Source organism: Sphaerodactylus townsendi, linkage group LG07 (assembly GCF_021028975.2).
Source record: "Sphaerodactylus townsendi isolate TG3544 linkage group LG07, MPM_Stown_v2.3, whole genome shotgun sequence".
Lineage (NCBI taxonomy): Eukaryota > Metazoa > Chordata > Lepidosauria > Squamata > Sphaerodactylidae > Sphaerodactylus > Sphaerodactylus townsendi.
Window position 1 is genome coordinate 10,508,579 of NC_059431.1, and position 17,639 is coordinate 10,526,217.

Genomic DNA, 17,639 nt, shown 5'->3' on the forward strand with positions numbered 1-17,639 from the left:
ACAGCCTCAGCAGCCACATTCAAGCAAAATAAGAACAGTTTGTTTAAAAGCATTATAGAACTATACCTAATAGAATCATAGAATCATAGAGAGACCCCAAGGACCATCAAGTCCAACTCACTGCAATGCAGGAACACACAATTAAAGAACTCCTGACAGATGGCCACTAGGGTTGGAGATTCGGATGGTCCAAATCCGAATTTTGGACCGAATCTGCACTGATTTGGACTGACTCGGAACAGTTGGGACCGAATCCGACCTGTCCGAATCCGAGCTGTCCAAATCTGAAACCGAATCATGGTTTTTTTTGTGTGTTTTTTCATGTTTCGGCTTGCAGGGGGTGCATTTTTAGACATATTGGCACCAAATTTTAGGGTATCATCAGGAGACTGTCCTGATGATACCCCCAAAGTTTGGTGCAGTTTGGTTCAGGGGGGCCAAAGTCAGGGACCCCCAAAAGGGGTGGCCCTATTCCCCATTCTTTCCAAGGGGAGCTAAGGAGATGGAGGCTACCCTTTTGAGGGTCCGTAACTTTGCCCCCCCCGAACCAAACTGCACCAAACTTGGGAGGTATTATCAGGACAGTCTCCTGATGATACCCTGAAATTTTGTTGCCGATACATCTAAAAATGCATCCCTGCAGGCACCCCCAGAAATTTGCCCAAGATTTTTTGTTTTGCAGTGACTTAGCTGCATTGCTGTCAATGGGGAATTTCTGGTGGAGGGCTGTGAGGTGCACATTTCTGAAGATACAGTCACAAAACTTTCAGGGTATCTTCAGGAGAGTCTCTGGATGACACCATCCAGGTTTGGGGAACATTGCTTCAGGGGGCAGTGGGAGATGGGCCCTACCCTTTTTGGGTCCCATAGAACTGAACCCCCTGAAGCAAAGTCCCCCAAACTGCGGTAATTGGTGTGATTGTGATTTCATCAGCTCTGACAGTTTTGGGACTCATTCCAAGTCTCTGAATGACATCTATTTGGAATCCCAGAGCTAACACTGAGTTGTCAGCAATATCCACTAAAGTAGTGAGCCAAAACCGAATCCTGGAGTTAACTGAAGGCACTGTTCCATGCATTTGAGGACTTTAGTACTGATATTTTACTATTGTAATTTTTATTACCTGAAGGATAGTCTTTGCCCTGACCTGGACGGCCTAGTCTAGCCAGGTTTTGGCAGATCTCAGACACTACAAAGGGTTGGCCCTGATTAATACTTGGTTGGAAGACTGCCAAGGAAGTCCAGTGCCGCTACACAGAGGCAAGCAAAGGAAAAACCACCGTGTTCATTTCTTGACTTGAGAACACTATGGGGTTGCCATTAATCAGTTTCCACTTGATGACATTTTATAAACACAAAAGATAGCTTTTAATCAATATAATTATTGTGCACTGCAGTCGCTTTCAGTATGGTGTAGTGGTTAAGAGCAGGTGCACTAATCTGGGAAATCGGGTCTGATTCCCAGCTCTGCTGCCTGAGCTGTGGAAGCTTATCTGGGGAATTCAGATTAGCCTGTGCACTCCCACACACGCCAGCTGGGTGACCTTGGGCTAGTCACAGCTTCTCGCAGCTCTCTCAGCCCCACCTACCTCACAGGGTGTTTGTTGTGAGGGGGGAAGGGCAAGGAGATTGTCAGCCCCTTTGAGTCTCCTGCAGGAGAGAAAGGGGGGATATAAATCGAAACTCCTGTTCTCTTCTTTTTGTTCGTTGCATTCTGATATGTTAGTGAGTTGCCATTTTGCACTTCAGTATATGATGAGTCTGCCTTTTCTCTCTGCTTGAATGTTCAGGGTTACTTCTGTACCAGCTTTTTGGGGTGCAATCTAAAGGCTGTTCTGGAAATTGCTGAGAATGCCAACCAAGTCCCTATATAAGAAGAGCCGTGCTAAGTTCCTATAAAAGAAGCATTCAGCATCCTAGGGTCCATTTCATCCAGCATCCAATGGCCTACTGGCATAATGCAGAAATGCACCAGCATAAAGCAGTGTTCACAGGACTCAGGTGCTCTGGCAAAAGCTCAAGGAATGAGCAGCCCCGAGAAGAACCATCAGAATGATCCTTGGAGAAAAGGACTTTTTCTGCTGAGCTAAACTGTCCATGTTACTTAGTCACAAGTTAAAAATGTTGGTCTGTGGTGCAGGTCTGACCTAAGATGCACTCCTAAAAAACAGTTCTGCATCTGCAGCATCTATGCAGGGTGCTGCGGTGGAAAGTGCATTCAATTTTCAAAACAAAACACAAAAAAGAAGAGGAGGAGGAGGAGGAGGAGGAGGAGGAGGAGGAGGAAGAAGAAGAAGGAGGAGGAGAAGGAGAAGGAGAAGAAGAAGAAGGAGAAGGAAAAGAAGAAGAAGAAGAAGAAGAAGAAGAAGAAGAAGAAGAAGAAGAAGAAGGAGAAGAAGGAGGAGGAGAAGGAGAAGAAGGAGAAGGAGGAGGAGGAGGAGGAGGAGCAGGAGGAGAAGAGGAAGAGGAAGAAGAAGAAGAGGAGGAGGAAGAGGAGAAGAGGAAGAGGAGGAAGAGGAAGAAGAGGGAGGAGGAGGAGGAGGAGGAGGAGGAGGAGGAGAAGGAGAAGGAGAAGGAGAAGGAGAAGGAGAAGGAGAAGAAGAAGAAGAAGAAGAAGAAGAAGAAGAAGAAGAAGAAGAAGAAGAAGAAGAAGAAGAAGAAGAAGAAGAAGAAGAAGAAGAAGAAGAAGAAGAAGAAGAAGAAGAAGAAGAAGAAGAAGAAGAAGAAGAAGCAGCAGCAGCAGCAGCAGCAGCAGCTGCTGCAGCAGCTGCAGCAGCTGCAGCCGGCCCGTTGCCAGTCAAGTCCGAAGTGCTGTGCAGACAAGGTCAGGTAGAATCCACTTTGCAACCACAACTGCAGTTCCTGCCAAAGGCCTTTCATTCCCCAGAGCTACTTGCCTGGGACTGCTCTGGCAAAGACTCAGGGTAATGCCTCGCCTGCAGTCTTGCTGAGTGGCGCCTCTCCTTCAAGGCCCCTCTCAATCTCTGCTTGCAACGCCGACTTACACCCGGAGACCTAGAGCCGCTAGAATCTCCCTTAGCCCTGCTAATTAGCTCTGAGCCAGAAGCCTGTGCTGGTTCCAGCTCTGCTGATTCAGCTGGCATCCCTCTGCCAGGCTCAGTTAACTCTTCCTTGGACGAGCTGTCAGCTACAGCAGGAAGGGCCACGACATTAACTCTTTCCACACGGCTCTTTATGGAGTCATGTGTATCTACAGGTCTCTCCTGGAGAAATAATCCTTCGTACTTCCGTATCTATTCTAGCTGGCCTCCGTTCCCCCTCCCTTCCCTCTCCTTCTCCCCCTCCTCCTGCTTTCCTTTCCTTAATATTTCCTATGAATACTGATTTGAAGGGGCAAAGTTGGAATTTCAATTGCTATCCCTTGCTGGAAATTAACGGCATAGTATATAGATAAGAATTTTTTGATTGATTCAATGACCAGTGTTGTATGCCACCCAGAACCCATATGAGGAAGGGCTTTCTATAAACCAAAGTCAATAGAATCATAGAGTTGGAAGAGACCCCAAGGGCCATCAAGTCCAACCTCCTGCAATGGATGGGTCATGACTAGAGCAAGGTGTAACTCTTTTCCGTCAGTACATCTTCAAGGTCGCTTCTCTAATATCCCACAAAATGAGCGTTGCTGTCGATTCTGTCCTGATACAACTGACTCACTTTCTCATATTCTGCTTCACTGTTCAAAATATAACATCAGAACTGATTTGAGAACTGTATTACCAACAGGATTTATGCTCCTTTCTGATAAGATAAAAATGGCTAAGCTTCTAAATAACTCTAATGCTGAAATCTCTGAAGCTGTTGCTACATTTTTACTCTGTGTACTGCAAGTTGTGCAATAATGATCTTTTTATTGTATTTGGATTCATGACACACTCCGGTTTTATGCCTAATAAAGGATTTGGAAGTGGAAGTTGAACCTCCTGCAATGCAGGAACACACAATCAAAGCACTCCTGTCAGCTGACCATCCAGCCTCTCTTTAAAAACCTCCAAAGAAGGAGACTCCACCACACTCCGAGGTAGTGCATTCCACCATTGAACAGCCCTGACTGTCAGGAAGTTTTTCCGGATGTTTAGGTGGAATCTCTTTTCCTTCACCTTGAAACCATGACTCCTGGTCCTGGTCTCTGGAGCAGCAGAAAACAAGCTTGCAATGTCTACACCAGGGGTCTTCAAACTACGGCCCTCCAGATGTTCAGAGACTACAATTCCCATGAGCCCTACCACTTGGCCATGCTGACAGGGGCTGATGGGAATTATAGTCCATGAACATCTGGAGGCCCATAGTCTGAAGACCTCTGGTCTACACTATATATACATGATGCTGGATTGGCTGGCCACTTACAACAGGGAAAATCCTCTTTAGATTAGATTCCTTTCTGCCTTTCGACCGCAACTTGCATGTAAACAGAATCTACTTGAATCAATGTCAGTTTTACTTTTTGCGATATACTTTCTGGGAGATTGGTTTACTGCTCTCGATAGCACACTTCCATGATGGGGCAAACTCTTCCATATCAACCAAATATCCTAATAAAAAGAAGCATGCTTCCAAACCCTATGAGCCCACAAATAAAACTGTCAACGTGTAAGCGATACTGACTGAAAATGTTGGGCAAGAGAAAAAAAACTGAGAGCGTCCAGACTTTAGTGGGACAGGCTCTGATACTCTGAATAAAATCATCTTCCAAAACAAGATTCTATCTGCAAAGGCTGCAGGATGCCTTTCCAGAAGTTAAAGGATCACGTCACCTGTTCTAGAAACCAATCGGGACGACATCCTTCGCCGTCTGTCCGAACCCTCATCTTCCTTAATGGTGCGATATCCGGAATCTCCATGATGAAAATATCCGTTTGGCCAACTTCGAATCTGGAGAGATGAGAAGTATGCTCAGGCAGTGCACAACAAACAAAAACAATAACAAACATTTAAAAACAATTTGACATCTCAAAAAACATTTAAAAACATTCAGACATCTCATAAATGTAATACCATAGAAGAAGAGGAGGAGGAGGAGGAGGAGGAGTTTGGATTTATATCCCACTTTTTTCTCCTGTAAGGAGGCTCAAGGTGACTTACAAGCTCCATTCCCTTCCTCTCACCCCAACAGACACCTTGTGAGATAGGTGGGGCTGAGAGAGCTCCAAAGAACCATGACTAACCCAAGGTCACCCAGCAGGAATGTAGGAGTGCGGAAACACATCTGGTTCACCGGATAAGCCTCTGCCACTCAGGTGGAGGAGTGGGGAATCAATCCCGGTTCTCCAGATTATAATTCACCTGCTCTTAACCACTACACCACACTAAGGAGAAAGGCAGGGTACAACTGAAGTAAATAAATAAATGTGCATATCACCACCACAGCCCAGGGCATTAGTTGGATGGACCGCATAGGTTAATCTGTCCGGGCTAAATAACCTGCCATCCGTCAGCTCCCACTGCCTCCCGTGTCATATCTGAAAGTTTCCACTAATAATCCTGTCGAGTTCGTATCCACCTCGTTAGTCCGACACACTGATTAAACGACACAGAAGCTATCGCCCTAAGGAGACGCACTGGAAGGCTCGAGAGGTCTTTGATACCTCTAATTTGTACACGCTCAAGAGCATAAATCTGAATAAAGGGCTAATAAGAGAACAGAGCTGAGCAACTGCTTGGCACGGTGCCTTCCCTACAGAACGGACTCATTTCTCAAGAAGATTTCACCGGGCGTGCCTGCTCCCAAATCCACTTATCAATATTTCTTTTGCCTGGAGCTCTCCGTGATTAATGCTAATGCAAATTAAATTGTCTTATTATCTGGGACAGTTTGGAGGTAAGGATTCTTCCTCGACCACATATCGCCGGGTATTATTATGTACGAGATAACTGACAATTTTCTAAATGGTTGAGTCGCACATAATCATACGCTGGAATATTTCCACACCTCCAGCCCTTCAGTCATTACAATTTTGGGGAGGGGCAACGGTTCAGTGGTACAACGCTTGCATGGCAAGCATAAGGTACCAGGTTCGATCCCTGGTATCTCCAGCTCAAAAGGTGAGGTAGAAGCAGTGGTGAGATCCAAACATTTTAGCAACAGGTTCCCATGGTGGTGGGATTCAAACTGTGGCGTAGCGCCAATGGGGCTGGGCGGGGCACGACGGGGGCGTGGCCGGGCATTCCGGGGGTGGGGCATTCCTGGGCGGGGCTGTGGCAAGGACGCAGCCGCTGCGCCAGTCCTTGGGTGGGAAACGAATGCACGCAGGTGCAGGCTGCCACGCACGCCGGTGCACCTCCTGCTAGATTGCTTCAATTTCTGCGCGCTACTGCTGAGAGGAGGGGCGTAACTAAGGCAAAAATCACGTGGCAAAATCACCAATCAGTAAACCCTTCTTGGCACACACAAATAATTAGTAACCTACTCTTGGGAACCTGTGCCTGCGTGCATTTGTTTCCCACCCAAGGACCGGCGCAGCGGCTGCGTCCTTGCCACAGCCCCGTCCAGAAGTGCCCCGCCCCCAGAATGCCCGGCCATGCCCCCGTCGTGCCCCGCCTAGCCCCATTGGCGCTACGCCACAGTTTGAATCCCACCACCATAGGAACCTGTTACTAACATTTTTGGATCCCACCACTGCCTTGAGGCATTCTGTATTCCATAACAAAGCTTTTCAAACCTTGTTGTTCCATTAATCTGTGGGAAGATGGGCCGAGTGAGCGGGAAACTGAAAGGAATAAAAATGCTTGCAAGGAGCTAGGACCTTATAACTGGCCTCTTGAGGTTTGAGCTTCTGCTGACATCTCAATAAAGGCTTCTGATTCCCATCCAGAGTCCAAATTGTTGATCAATGTACCAGGGCCTAACATTTTCCCAGGCTCCATTCTAGCATCGTTATCCCCACAGAGACCCATGATACTATCCAGACACAGTGAAGGGCCCTTCTGAAGCTGTGGAATTGACACAGTAACTCTTACCTGTCTCCATCTTTTTCCAGCTGCATCTCTTCAGTGTTCCCGTTGCATCCAAAGAGCATGATGTAAATACTGGCATCTGTACCACCACCTGGGACATCTCCGGTCACAACGGTAATTTCGTAGAGAATCTGGGGGAAAGTGTAGCGCATTGTTATGAAACAAACAAAAAAGCATTCTTAGGACAGATAGAAGAGAATGTCTCTGGCTTATGGGATATATCATTATCATTATCATTATCGTTGTCGTTGTCGTTGTCGTTGTCGTTGTCGTTGTCGTTCTTGTTCTTGTTGTTCTTGTTGTTATTTATTTGATTTAATATACCGCCCTATCCCCGAAGGGCTCAGGGCGGTGGACAATATAAAATATCATATATAAAAACATACATACAATTTAAAACAGTTACGTTCTAAAACAATGTCCCACGAAACCCGTATACAACCCTCCCAGAAAAGAATAATGGGTCCCAATGATGTTAGGGACCCTGTAAAGCAAAGGGGGGGGCAGGGCACCCTCAGCGGCTGGTCTCTCCAAAGGCCCGGTGGAACAACTCGGTCTTACAGGCCCTGCGGAACTCTCCAAGGTCCCGCAGGGCCCGGACAGCTGGTGGTAGAGTGTTCCACCAGGCCGGCGCCAGAGCCGTAAAGGTTGGTTGGTTCCTCAAAATCTGGAATTAGTGGGATATCTAGGTAAGTTAAAAAGACCCGTTCTGTCTTGAAAAATTATGTGCTAGAATTGTTTTTTGCTTTTTATATTCAAATTTGGATTAGCGGCCCTCAAGTTTTGATCGGAGTTTATGGACTTTGCCCTCAGAGTCTCCAAGTGAAGAACTAATATCTCTGGGAGAGAGGACAGATTCAAGGGGGGGGGGGTTGAATGATCTTTTGCTTTGCTTGTGAGCTTTTGCTATTCAATCCACATGCTGTAACCATAGGGACCCATTCTGACACACCAGGCTTCCCTCAGTACCCATGTGCTACGCTCTCTGTTCTGAAAGGGCAAAGCTAAGCCCCACCCCTCTCCTACCAGGCTCCACCCCTCACCTGCCAGGCCACACCCCTTTGTTCCCAGGTTCCACCCCTGAATCTCAGGGTTTTATCCACAATAGATACAGCAACCCTTATTCTGAGATTGCACATTTGTTTATGTGTTTACTGATTTACATTATTTATAGTTCACCTGTCACAGTTGTGATAGCGGAGTCAGAAATGAATTATTCCATTTCTGAACTTGTTGTTAATAAAGGTGAAATTATGTTTTATTTCTTTATATGTTAGATAGGAACAAGTTGTATTAGGTAGAATGTAGGAATTATTGTTGTATTTTGTATTTGTGTCTGCATGGAACCTCCTTTGCTCAAGGCAGGAATCCACCCCTGCTCCACCTGGGCATGTCCCTTTCAATTGCTAAAACCATGAATGGACGTCGACAAAAGGGACCCCGGAAGAAGTGCCTCCATCTGCCTTAATCCCACCAGCAGGCAGATAAGGGTGCCGTCGTCGTTAAGTTTCGTTTCCTGGCCTCAAGCATCCAAAGGACTCTTTTGTGTTTTTCCCTCCTGTGCATACGTCATTGCCTCGCCCGGCTTCGGCCACGAAATTCAAGAAGGGACTGCCCACTGTACCCTAATTGGTTCCTATGCGTTTGTAGATGAATGATTGGTTCCTGTGTATTTGTGAATGAATGATTGTAGGTTGTCCTGTACCCTCCCGGATTTCCCGAGCGGGAGACTGTGTATAAAAGTTGCTGTAAAGCTGCTAGGCAGCGCAGTTGCCATGGTGCGGAGGTGCTGACACAAAGGTCAGCATCTCAATAAAATCTTTTATTATTTTACTATACTCGCTATGTTGGGTCCTGTTTCTGTTCCTCTGCGCTGCCGAGAGCTGGTTGGTCTGGAGTTATTAAAAGTTACCTGGCAGTGCTGTAACAGTTGGATCCAAGGTGGATTAGACAGAGCGCGCCAATACAGTCAACAAGATGGGACAATCAATAAACAGTGCAATAGGGTTAGAACCAATCAGAAATCTAATAACAAAACTGAAGCAAAGTCTAAGTAATCGCATGACACATTAAACGCTGCAAAACTGCACAATGGGAGCCTACTTACTATATTGATCTACCAAGTTTTTGTGTTCCCTGTTCGGCCTTTGTACCCATCGCAAGCATGAAGAAACTTACAGGAATAATTGAAATTTAGTTGCCTGGTCTACATAATTTTTCAGAAGAGAAGATTACTAAGGACCCCCAGTGGCCATGTTTGTTCCGGGAGACAGTTCAGGATCTAACTGCAAGATTTACTAGAAAGCAGAAATTACCTTCAGGCCAACGAACACACATTCGGCATCCAAGATGTCGTAGATTCGTGAGGTAAGTCCATCTCCCATGTCCCTGGCCAGCCAGCATTTACAGACAAAAGTGTACATGACGCCTTTGGTCGGGACAATGATCGTCATTTCATCCAGGAGCCAGGAGCTTTCTGGCGTTGCTCCGTCATGGCCCACCTGTGGCAGCCAGACACAGGAAAAAGTGTCATCAAAGTGAGCCAGGGACTCATAGAGGTTAGAGTATATGACTAGGATCTGAGAGACCCATGTTCAAATCTCCACACAGCCATAAAGAGCACACTGGGAAATCATTCTTGGAAGAAGAAGAAGAAGAAGAAGAAGAAGAAGAAGAAGAAGAAGAAGAAGAAGAAGAAGAAGAAGAAGAAGAAGAAGAAGAAGAAGAAGAAGAAGAAGAAGAAGAAGAAGAAGAAGAAGAAGAAGAAGAAGAAGAAGAAGAAGAAGAAGAAGAAGAAGAAGAAGAAGAAGAAGAAGAAGAAGAAGAAGAAGACGACGACGAGGAGGAGGAGGAGGAGGAGGAGGAGGAGGAGGAGGAGGAGGAATTTGGATTTATACATCCTTTTCTCTTTAAGGACTCAAAGGGGATTACAATCTTCTTTTCCTCCCCCCCCCCCCAACAAACACCCTGTGAGGTGGGTGGGGTTGAGAGAGCTCCAAAAAGCTATGACTAGCCCAAGGTCATCCAGCTGGCATGTGTTGGAGTGCACAGGCTAATCTATTTCCCCAGATAAGCCTCCACAGCTCAAGTGGCAGAACGGGGATTCAAACCCGGTTCCCCAGATTAGAGCGCACCTGCTCTTAAACACTGCACCACTACTGAAGAGGGAGATAAAAGTAGGTTGAGACTTGTATTGCATCTAAAAAAAATCTCACAGGAAAGGATAGGGCTGATCAAGAGTAAGAATTTGAAGAGAGAACTGGTTCTTCCCCATGGAGCAGAAACAACCATTACAGCTGAGTTTTGTGGCAAAACTCATTGACTGCTCATATTGGTATGAGATTGATGTAGATCAGGAATCATTTCTCCCTAAACGGACTCCTTTGGTTGCTAAGATCACCTGACAGCTGGCAGGGTCAAAGATGTCTGTTCCTTACAGATACTTGTTAAGAAAAAGGACCATTTCAATTCACCTTTTGATGAATAAGCACAACGACCTGCTGTCATTCAATCCGTCCCTGGATGTGATGGTTTCATTGCGATTTTTTAATTTTAAAAAAATGATCAAAAATGATGGGCCTGAGGAACTACAGCTCATTTGGCTCTTTGAGCCGCTTGGTGTATACTGCCCCTCGCACCTAGCCAAGGGGGAGCAGCAGTGGCATAGGAGGTTAAGAGCTTGTGTATCTAATCTGGAGGAACCGGGTTTGATTCCCCGCTCTGCCGCCTGAGCTGTGGAGGCTTATCTGGGGAATTCAGATTAGCCTGTGCACTCCCACACACGCCAGCTGGGTGGCCTTGGGCTAGTCACAGCTTCTCGGAGCTCTCTCAGCCCCACCTATGTCACAGGGTGTTTGTTGTGAGGGCAAGGAGATTGTAAGCCCCTTTGAGTCTCCTGCAGGAGAGAAAGGGGGGATATAAATCCAAACTCTTCTTCTTCTTGTCACAAGCACCAACCAGGTGTGGTCATAACCAATAGGCGATGGGGCAGCTGACCCCACACAGGACCCCATGACGGCATCCCTCATAATGGAGGGTTGGGGCTGCGTGAATGGCAGAAGCGAACTGTTTGTGACTACCCTGCCTGAGGCTCGAGAAGCTGAGTGGGCAGCAGTGGCTCATGCTCACCAAGGATGTCAGAGCCAGGCTGGGAAATTCCTGGAGAGGACAGAGTCTGGAGAAGTGAGGCAGCTCCGCTGTAGAGTCCACCTTCCAGAACAGTCATTTTCTCCAGGGAAATGGTTCTGTATAGGCTAGAGATCAGAGGGAATTCCAAGAGATCTCCAGGCCCCCTGTTGTGTGGATGCAGTGGCGTATCTGTCAGGGGCACATGGGGGTCAATTGACCCTCGGCCAGTGATGGCGAACATTTTTGAGACCGAGTGCCCAAATTGCAACCCAAAACCCATTTATTTATCGCAAAGTGCCAACACGGCAATTTAACCTGAATTCTGAGGTTTAATTTAGAAAAAAACGGTTGGCTCCAAGGCGTGTGTTACTCTGGAGTAAGCTTGGTGAAGCAACCATGCAACACTTCAAATGGGTGAATCACGACCCTAGGTGGGTTTACTCAGAAGCAAGCCCCATTGCCAGCAACCAAGCTTACTCCCAGGTAAAGGATCATGCCCAGCCCAGCCTAGATATGTGTGTGTGTGGGGGGGTGATTTTCTGCCCCCCCACATGACGAACTCTGTGCACGCGTGCCCACAGAAAGGGCTCTGAGTGACATCTCTGGCACCCGTGCCATAGGTTCGCCACCACTGCCCTAGGCACTACCCAATTGATCACGTGGGGGAGCACTCAGGCTGGGAGCCTGCCGTGGGCTCGCTGGGCACCCCTTGGCCCAGCCCTGTCAGGATGTTTGGGGCCACCGCCAGGCTGCCCAGGACTGCCATCACCACCCTCCTCCGCTGGCTAAAGTAAGTGGGGCATGGGGGGCGGGGGCACGCTGAGGAGGCGTTCCTTCAGGCGCCATTTTCCCCCAGTACACCTCTGTTTGGATGCCAGGCCTGGTGGGCCACCAGATAGGGGGTACCAGTAGTTTCGGGGTACCATTCTGATTTTTTTTTTCCCAGCATCAATAAGATCACTCCCACATCCAATCCATGCCCATGATCCCAGGCCGGAGTCAATTTGAAAGGCAAGCTCTGAGCCTCAGAAGCAAAACAGGAAAAGCATTTTTTCCGTGAAGCCGAGAGCAGGCACGGTACAATCTAATGGCAGCCTTATCTGATTTCTCAGCCCAAAAGGTGGAGGCTGAAATAACGGTGTAATAATCCAAAGACTGAGGCTATCGTAATTTGTCATATTACGAGAAAATGAGACTTGCTGGAAAAGGCGATAATACTAGGAAAGTTGAAGGCAGCAGGAAAAGAGGATGGAGGGACTCAACAATCAAAGCCATGGCCATTAATGTTAGGGCATTCTGGAGGTCTTTAATTCATAGTATTGCCATAAATCAGTGATGGCGAACCTTTTTGAGACCGAGTGCCCAAATTGCAACCCAAAACCCACTTATTTATGGCAAAGTGCCAACACGGCAATTTAACCTGAATACTGAGGTTTTAGTTTAGAAAAAATGGTTCGCTCCAAGGTGCTCTTTACTTGAGAGTACGCTTGTTGAAGCAACCGTGCAACACTTTGAATGGGTGAATCACAACCCTAGGAGGGTTTACTCAGAAGCAAGGCCAGCCTAGATGTGTGTGTGTGTGTGTGGGGGGTGATTTTATGCTCCGCCTACAGGACAAACTCTGTGTGCGTGCCCACAGAGAGGGCTCTGAGTGCCACCTCTGGCATGCGTGCCATAGGTTCGCCACCACTGCCATAAATTGAAAGCTCACACACACAATCGCATGACCCAAATATTCTCCAGTTTTGAGGTCCAGGTCAAAGACTACTATTTCGGTATGATAGCCCACCCCCGAACTATATTGTGCAAACCCTGTGGGGAGTTCAGATCCAACCATTGTGAAACTCATGGGATGACCTCAGATGTACTTCACAGGTTTGTTGCTGGGTTTAAATGGAGTGGGGAGAGGTGTATATGCCACCCTGAGCTCAGAAGAGGAAAGCTAGGGTAAAGTATTATTCACAACCATTTTCTTGCTCCTACCTGAATTAATCACTTGGAGGATCCAAGCCAACCAGGGATCACATAATGAACAGCTCTAGCAATCCAGTCAGACTTGGCTATGAGAGGGTACCACCAAAAGCAGCTAAGAATATGCTTTTTAATTTGTCACATAGAATCATAGAGTTGGAAGAGACCAGAAGGGCCATCAAGTCCAACCCCCTGCCATGCAGGAACACACAATCAAAGCACTCCTGACAGGTGATCATCCCGCCTCTCTTTAACAACCGCCAAAGAAAGAAACTCCATCACGCTCTGAGGCAGAGAATTCCATTGTCGAACAGCCCTGACCAGAGGTGGGATCCAGCAGGTTCTCACAGGTTCCCGAAAGTAGGTGACTAATTATTTGTGTGTGCCGAGAGGGGGTTACTAATTGGTGATTTTGCCACGTGATTTTTGCCTTAGTTACGCCCCTCCTCTCAGCAGTAGCGTGCAGAACTGGAAGCAGTCTAGCAGGAGGTGCACCGGCGTGCGTGACAGCCTGCGCACATTCGTTTCCCGCCCAAGGACCGGCGCAGCGTTTGCATTCTTGCCACAGCCGTGCCCAGGAATGCCCCGCCCCCAGAATGCCCGGCCACGCCCCCGGAATGCCCCACCCAGCCCTATTGGCGCTATGCCACAGTTTGAATCCCACCACCATGGGAACCTACTAAAATTTTTGAATCCCACCACTGGCCCTGACAGTTTGAAAGTTCTTGCTAATATTTAGGTGGACTCTCTTTTCCTGCACCTTGAATCCATGACTCCGTGTCCTAGTCTCTGAGGCAGCAGAAAACAAGCTTGCTCCCTCTTTGACATGATATCCCTTCAAATATTTAAACATAGCTATAACGTCCCCCCTTAACCTTCGCTTCTTCCGACTAAACATCCCCAGCTCCCTAAGACTCTCTTCATAGGGTATGGATTCCAGACCTTTGACCATTTTGGTTACCACTTTGGTTACCTTTTACCTTTTTGGTCACATGTCTCATCCTAGCTAATCAGGGATCACACAGCAAGCAAAACAACATCTAAACATCCCCAGCTCCCTCAGTCTCTCTTCATAGGGCATGGATTCCAGACCTTTGACCATTTTGGTTACCACTTTGGTTACCTTTTACCTTTTTGGTCACATGTCTCATCCTAGCTAATCAGGGATCACACAGCAAGCAAAACAACATCTAAACATCCCCAGCTCCCTCAGTCTCTCTTCATAGGGCATGGATTCCAGACCTTTGACCATTTTGGTTACCACTTTGGTTACCTTTTACCTTTTTGGTTACATGTCTCATCCTAGCTAATCAGGGATCACACAGCAAGCAAAACAACCTCTTAAAATGACAGCCAGTCAGATTTGGCTACATGAATGCATCCTTCAGGTCCCAGGAAATTACAGCAAATGGGAGCCTCATCAACGAACGAGGCAAGTGATTTCATAAAAACCATCTACAAGAGGAAGATCTTTTCCCAGCAAAACTGAGAATGACTTGTGGGAAACTGTGAAAAGATTAGCTCGGCTCTACGCAGGACTAAATTTTCAGGAGTGACAGTGTCAAAAAGATAGCCTGGCAGGGATCTTCCTCTGCTTTCTGAAGGAACTCAACCCTGCTCAGCTCTCCCAAGATGAGAATCCTCTCAGCCGGCACAGTCGGAAAGGCCTGATAAACTACTCAGGGTTGCAGGCTCCTCTGCCGGAACGGCGGCACATGTCACCGTGTAATTACCTCGGGGATTAATCGGAGGCACGTCCTTATCAGCATCATTACACATCCCAATCAGTCCAAGGAAACCTACCAGTCACTCAGCCCTAATGAACAACCCGCTCATGAAAAACACTGGAAGGACTGACGGTTCATCGCGTTCAAAGGAAACGCTGTTCGTCATTAGTGACGGCGCAGAAATCCCTGTTTGCTGGCTCTGTTACAAACAAAGAACTTATTTCCTAGTCCAGCCTTCGTATCGTCATTTTTTTCATCAGCTGCTCCATCTGAGATGATAGATGGCTTGTATCTCTCCCACCCTCCACCCCCCCACAAACAATTGATCACTTTATCTAACCATTTCAGTGATCGCTCCCATTAGAGACGTTATTGCCCTGGTAATATCTATGCAGCCGCAGATAATTAGAGCGAATCGCTGGGGGAATTTGGTGTTCTGCGCTACGTCTCAAATTCCTGAAGTGTAACAGGAAGAAGAAGGAGACAAGTTCGGATTTATATTCCCCTTTCTCTCCTGTAAGGAGATTCAAAGGGGCTTACAATCTCCTTCCCCCCTCACAACAAACACCCTGTGAGGTAGGTGGGGCTGAGAGAGCTCCGAAGAATTGTGACCAGCCCAAGGTCACCCAGCTGGTGTGTGTTGAAGCGCACATGTTAATTTGGTTCCCCAGATAAGCCTCCACAGCTCAAGTGGCAGAGCGGGGAATCAAACCCGGTTCTCCAGATTCGAGTGCACCTGCTCCTAACCACCACACCATGCTGTCTCTCAAGATATATAGTCATGTGCCAATGTGTCCACGTTGTCTATAGGCCATTCTGAATATTTTTGATAGCACAGCAGAGTTATTGTGTATGGAAATGCTGCCTGTCAAACCTTCAGTTACATAAGGGTTCCTTTGCTGGCATCTCTGATCTGCACACGTCACTTACAAGCTACGATTAATGCTCTCCTATGAGAGGTCTCCCAAGGTCTGGCAAGCTGCGAAAACCATTTCCACGCCGAGGCGGAAAATTATACAAGAAGTTCTCACTGCGAGCTGTTTATGAAACTCTGATCAAGATCAACTCTTTGTCAAGCGCTCTTGTGTTTAAAAAAAAACTCCCCAAGAATAGAAAACCAAAGCAAAGAGAGAAGAAACTTTCCTCCATGCCGGGCTGGCTTTCTGCGTGAAGGCAGGTTGTGTGGAGGAGAATTCAAAGTTAGAATGCAACCCCTGCCGTTTGCAGCGGTCTAGTGCGTTCTACCGCTGGAGAGGAAACAGCATGTTAGCGACAGCTGCGAGGTCAAAGTAAACGATACAGAGCGCATTTAACCCACTCAAACTGTAAGGGGAGCTGTAATTTATGCCTTCTGCTATCATGAGCTTATTGAATTCTCTCACTTCCCCCCCCCTTCTTGTGGTGCTTCCTGTCTTCCTCTATCATAAAGGTTTATCTGCCAATAGAACGTCTCTTGTTAGCTATTGCTTCTTGCAGTATCCTTATTGTTAGGATGCAACTTATAGGATGCAGCTCTCCATGCTGGCTTATTTCCCCATCTCTTTATGCTAACATCTATCACTTTGTTTCCCTTGCAGGCCTATCTGTTTTCACGTGAAGACTGCAAAGATTGTCATGCCCTTATATAAAGCAGTGGTGCGACCACACTTGGAGTACTGTGTTCAGTTCTGGTCGCCACATCTCAAAAAGGATATTGAAGAGATAGAAACAGTGCAGAGAAGGGCAACAAGGATGATTGAGGGACTGGAGCACCCTCCCTATGAGGAGAGGCTGCAGTGTTTGGAGAGGAGACGTCTGAGGGGGGATATGATTGAAGTCTATAAAATTATGCATGGGGTAGAAAATGTTGACAGACAGGAATTTTTCTCTCTTTCTCACAATACTAGAACCAGGGGGCATCCATTGAAAATGCTGGGGGGGAAGAATTAGGACTAATAAAAGGAAACACTTCTTCACGCAACGTGTGATTGTTGTTTGGAATATGCTGCCACAGGAGGTGGTGATGGCCACTAACCTGGACAGCTTTAAAAGGGGCTTGGACAGATTTATGGAGGAGAAGTCGATTTATGGCTACCAATCTTGATCCTCCTTGATCTCAGATTGCAAATGCCTTAACAGACCAGGTGCTCGGGAGCAACAGCCGCAGAAGGCCATTGCCTTCACCTCCTGCACGTGAGTTCCCAAAGGCACCTGGTGGGTAGCAGAGTAGCAGAGAGCTGGACTAGATGGACTCTGGTCTGATCCAGCTGGCTTGTTCTTATGTTCTTATGTTCTTATCAGGTTGCTGAAAATAAATAAACGAACCACATTATTCTTTTAAGGTTAGAGTATGGTATGAGACATGCCTATGGAATGTATGATTCAGCAACCTCCTCCCTGCTTCAACCCTACATTACAGCCAATCAGTCGACTGACAATCCTGTACTTTTTCAATCGCAGGCTGGTAGCATTTTCATTATGTTGGAAAAACAGAATTCGAACTCAGATGGTGTCAAAGTTACTGATGATTGTGTGTGGGACATGCCTGGTGAAATCTCAGGCCCCTTCCGCACACGCAAAATAATGCGTTTTCAAACCACTTTCACAACTGTTTGCAAGTGGAGTTTGCTATTCCGCACAGCTTCAAAGAGAACTGAAAGCAGTTTGAAAGTGCATTATTCTGCATGTGCGGAAGGAGCCTCAGAACCCAGTGGGGTTGATCCTATTTAATGAACATCTTAAGGCTTTAGCTTCTGTCACCTCTGTTTGCTAAGGAATCCGTAAGTGTCTGTAGACGTGCGTAGCAGAAGACTGCAAAACTTGCAAGAAGAACATGTCCAGGACAACTGGAATGTGTGTGA

The 17,639-nt window shown here is 47.0% G+C and overlaps 1 protein-coding gene across 1 annotated transcript in view; it reads right to left on the reverse strand.

The window, feature by feature from the left end:
- The window catches only part of LOXHD1 (lipoxygenase homology PLAT domains 1), a 222,387-nt gene that overhangs the window by 50,139 nt on the left and 154,609 nt on the right, over positions 1-17,639 (reverse strand). Inside the window, exons 26-28 of the mRNA XM_048504316.1 lie at positions 9,289-9,474; positions 6,977-7,104; positions 4,774-4,891 (exon numbers count right to left, since the gene is read on the reverse strand). Of these exons, the coding sequence (XP_048360273.1) occupies positions 4,774-4,891; positions 6,977-7,104; positions 9,289-9,474 (432 nt within the window). The remainder of the gene's footprint in view (positions 1-4,773; positions 4,892-6,976; positions 7,105-9,288; positions 9,475-17,639) is intronic.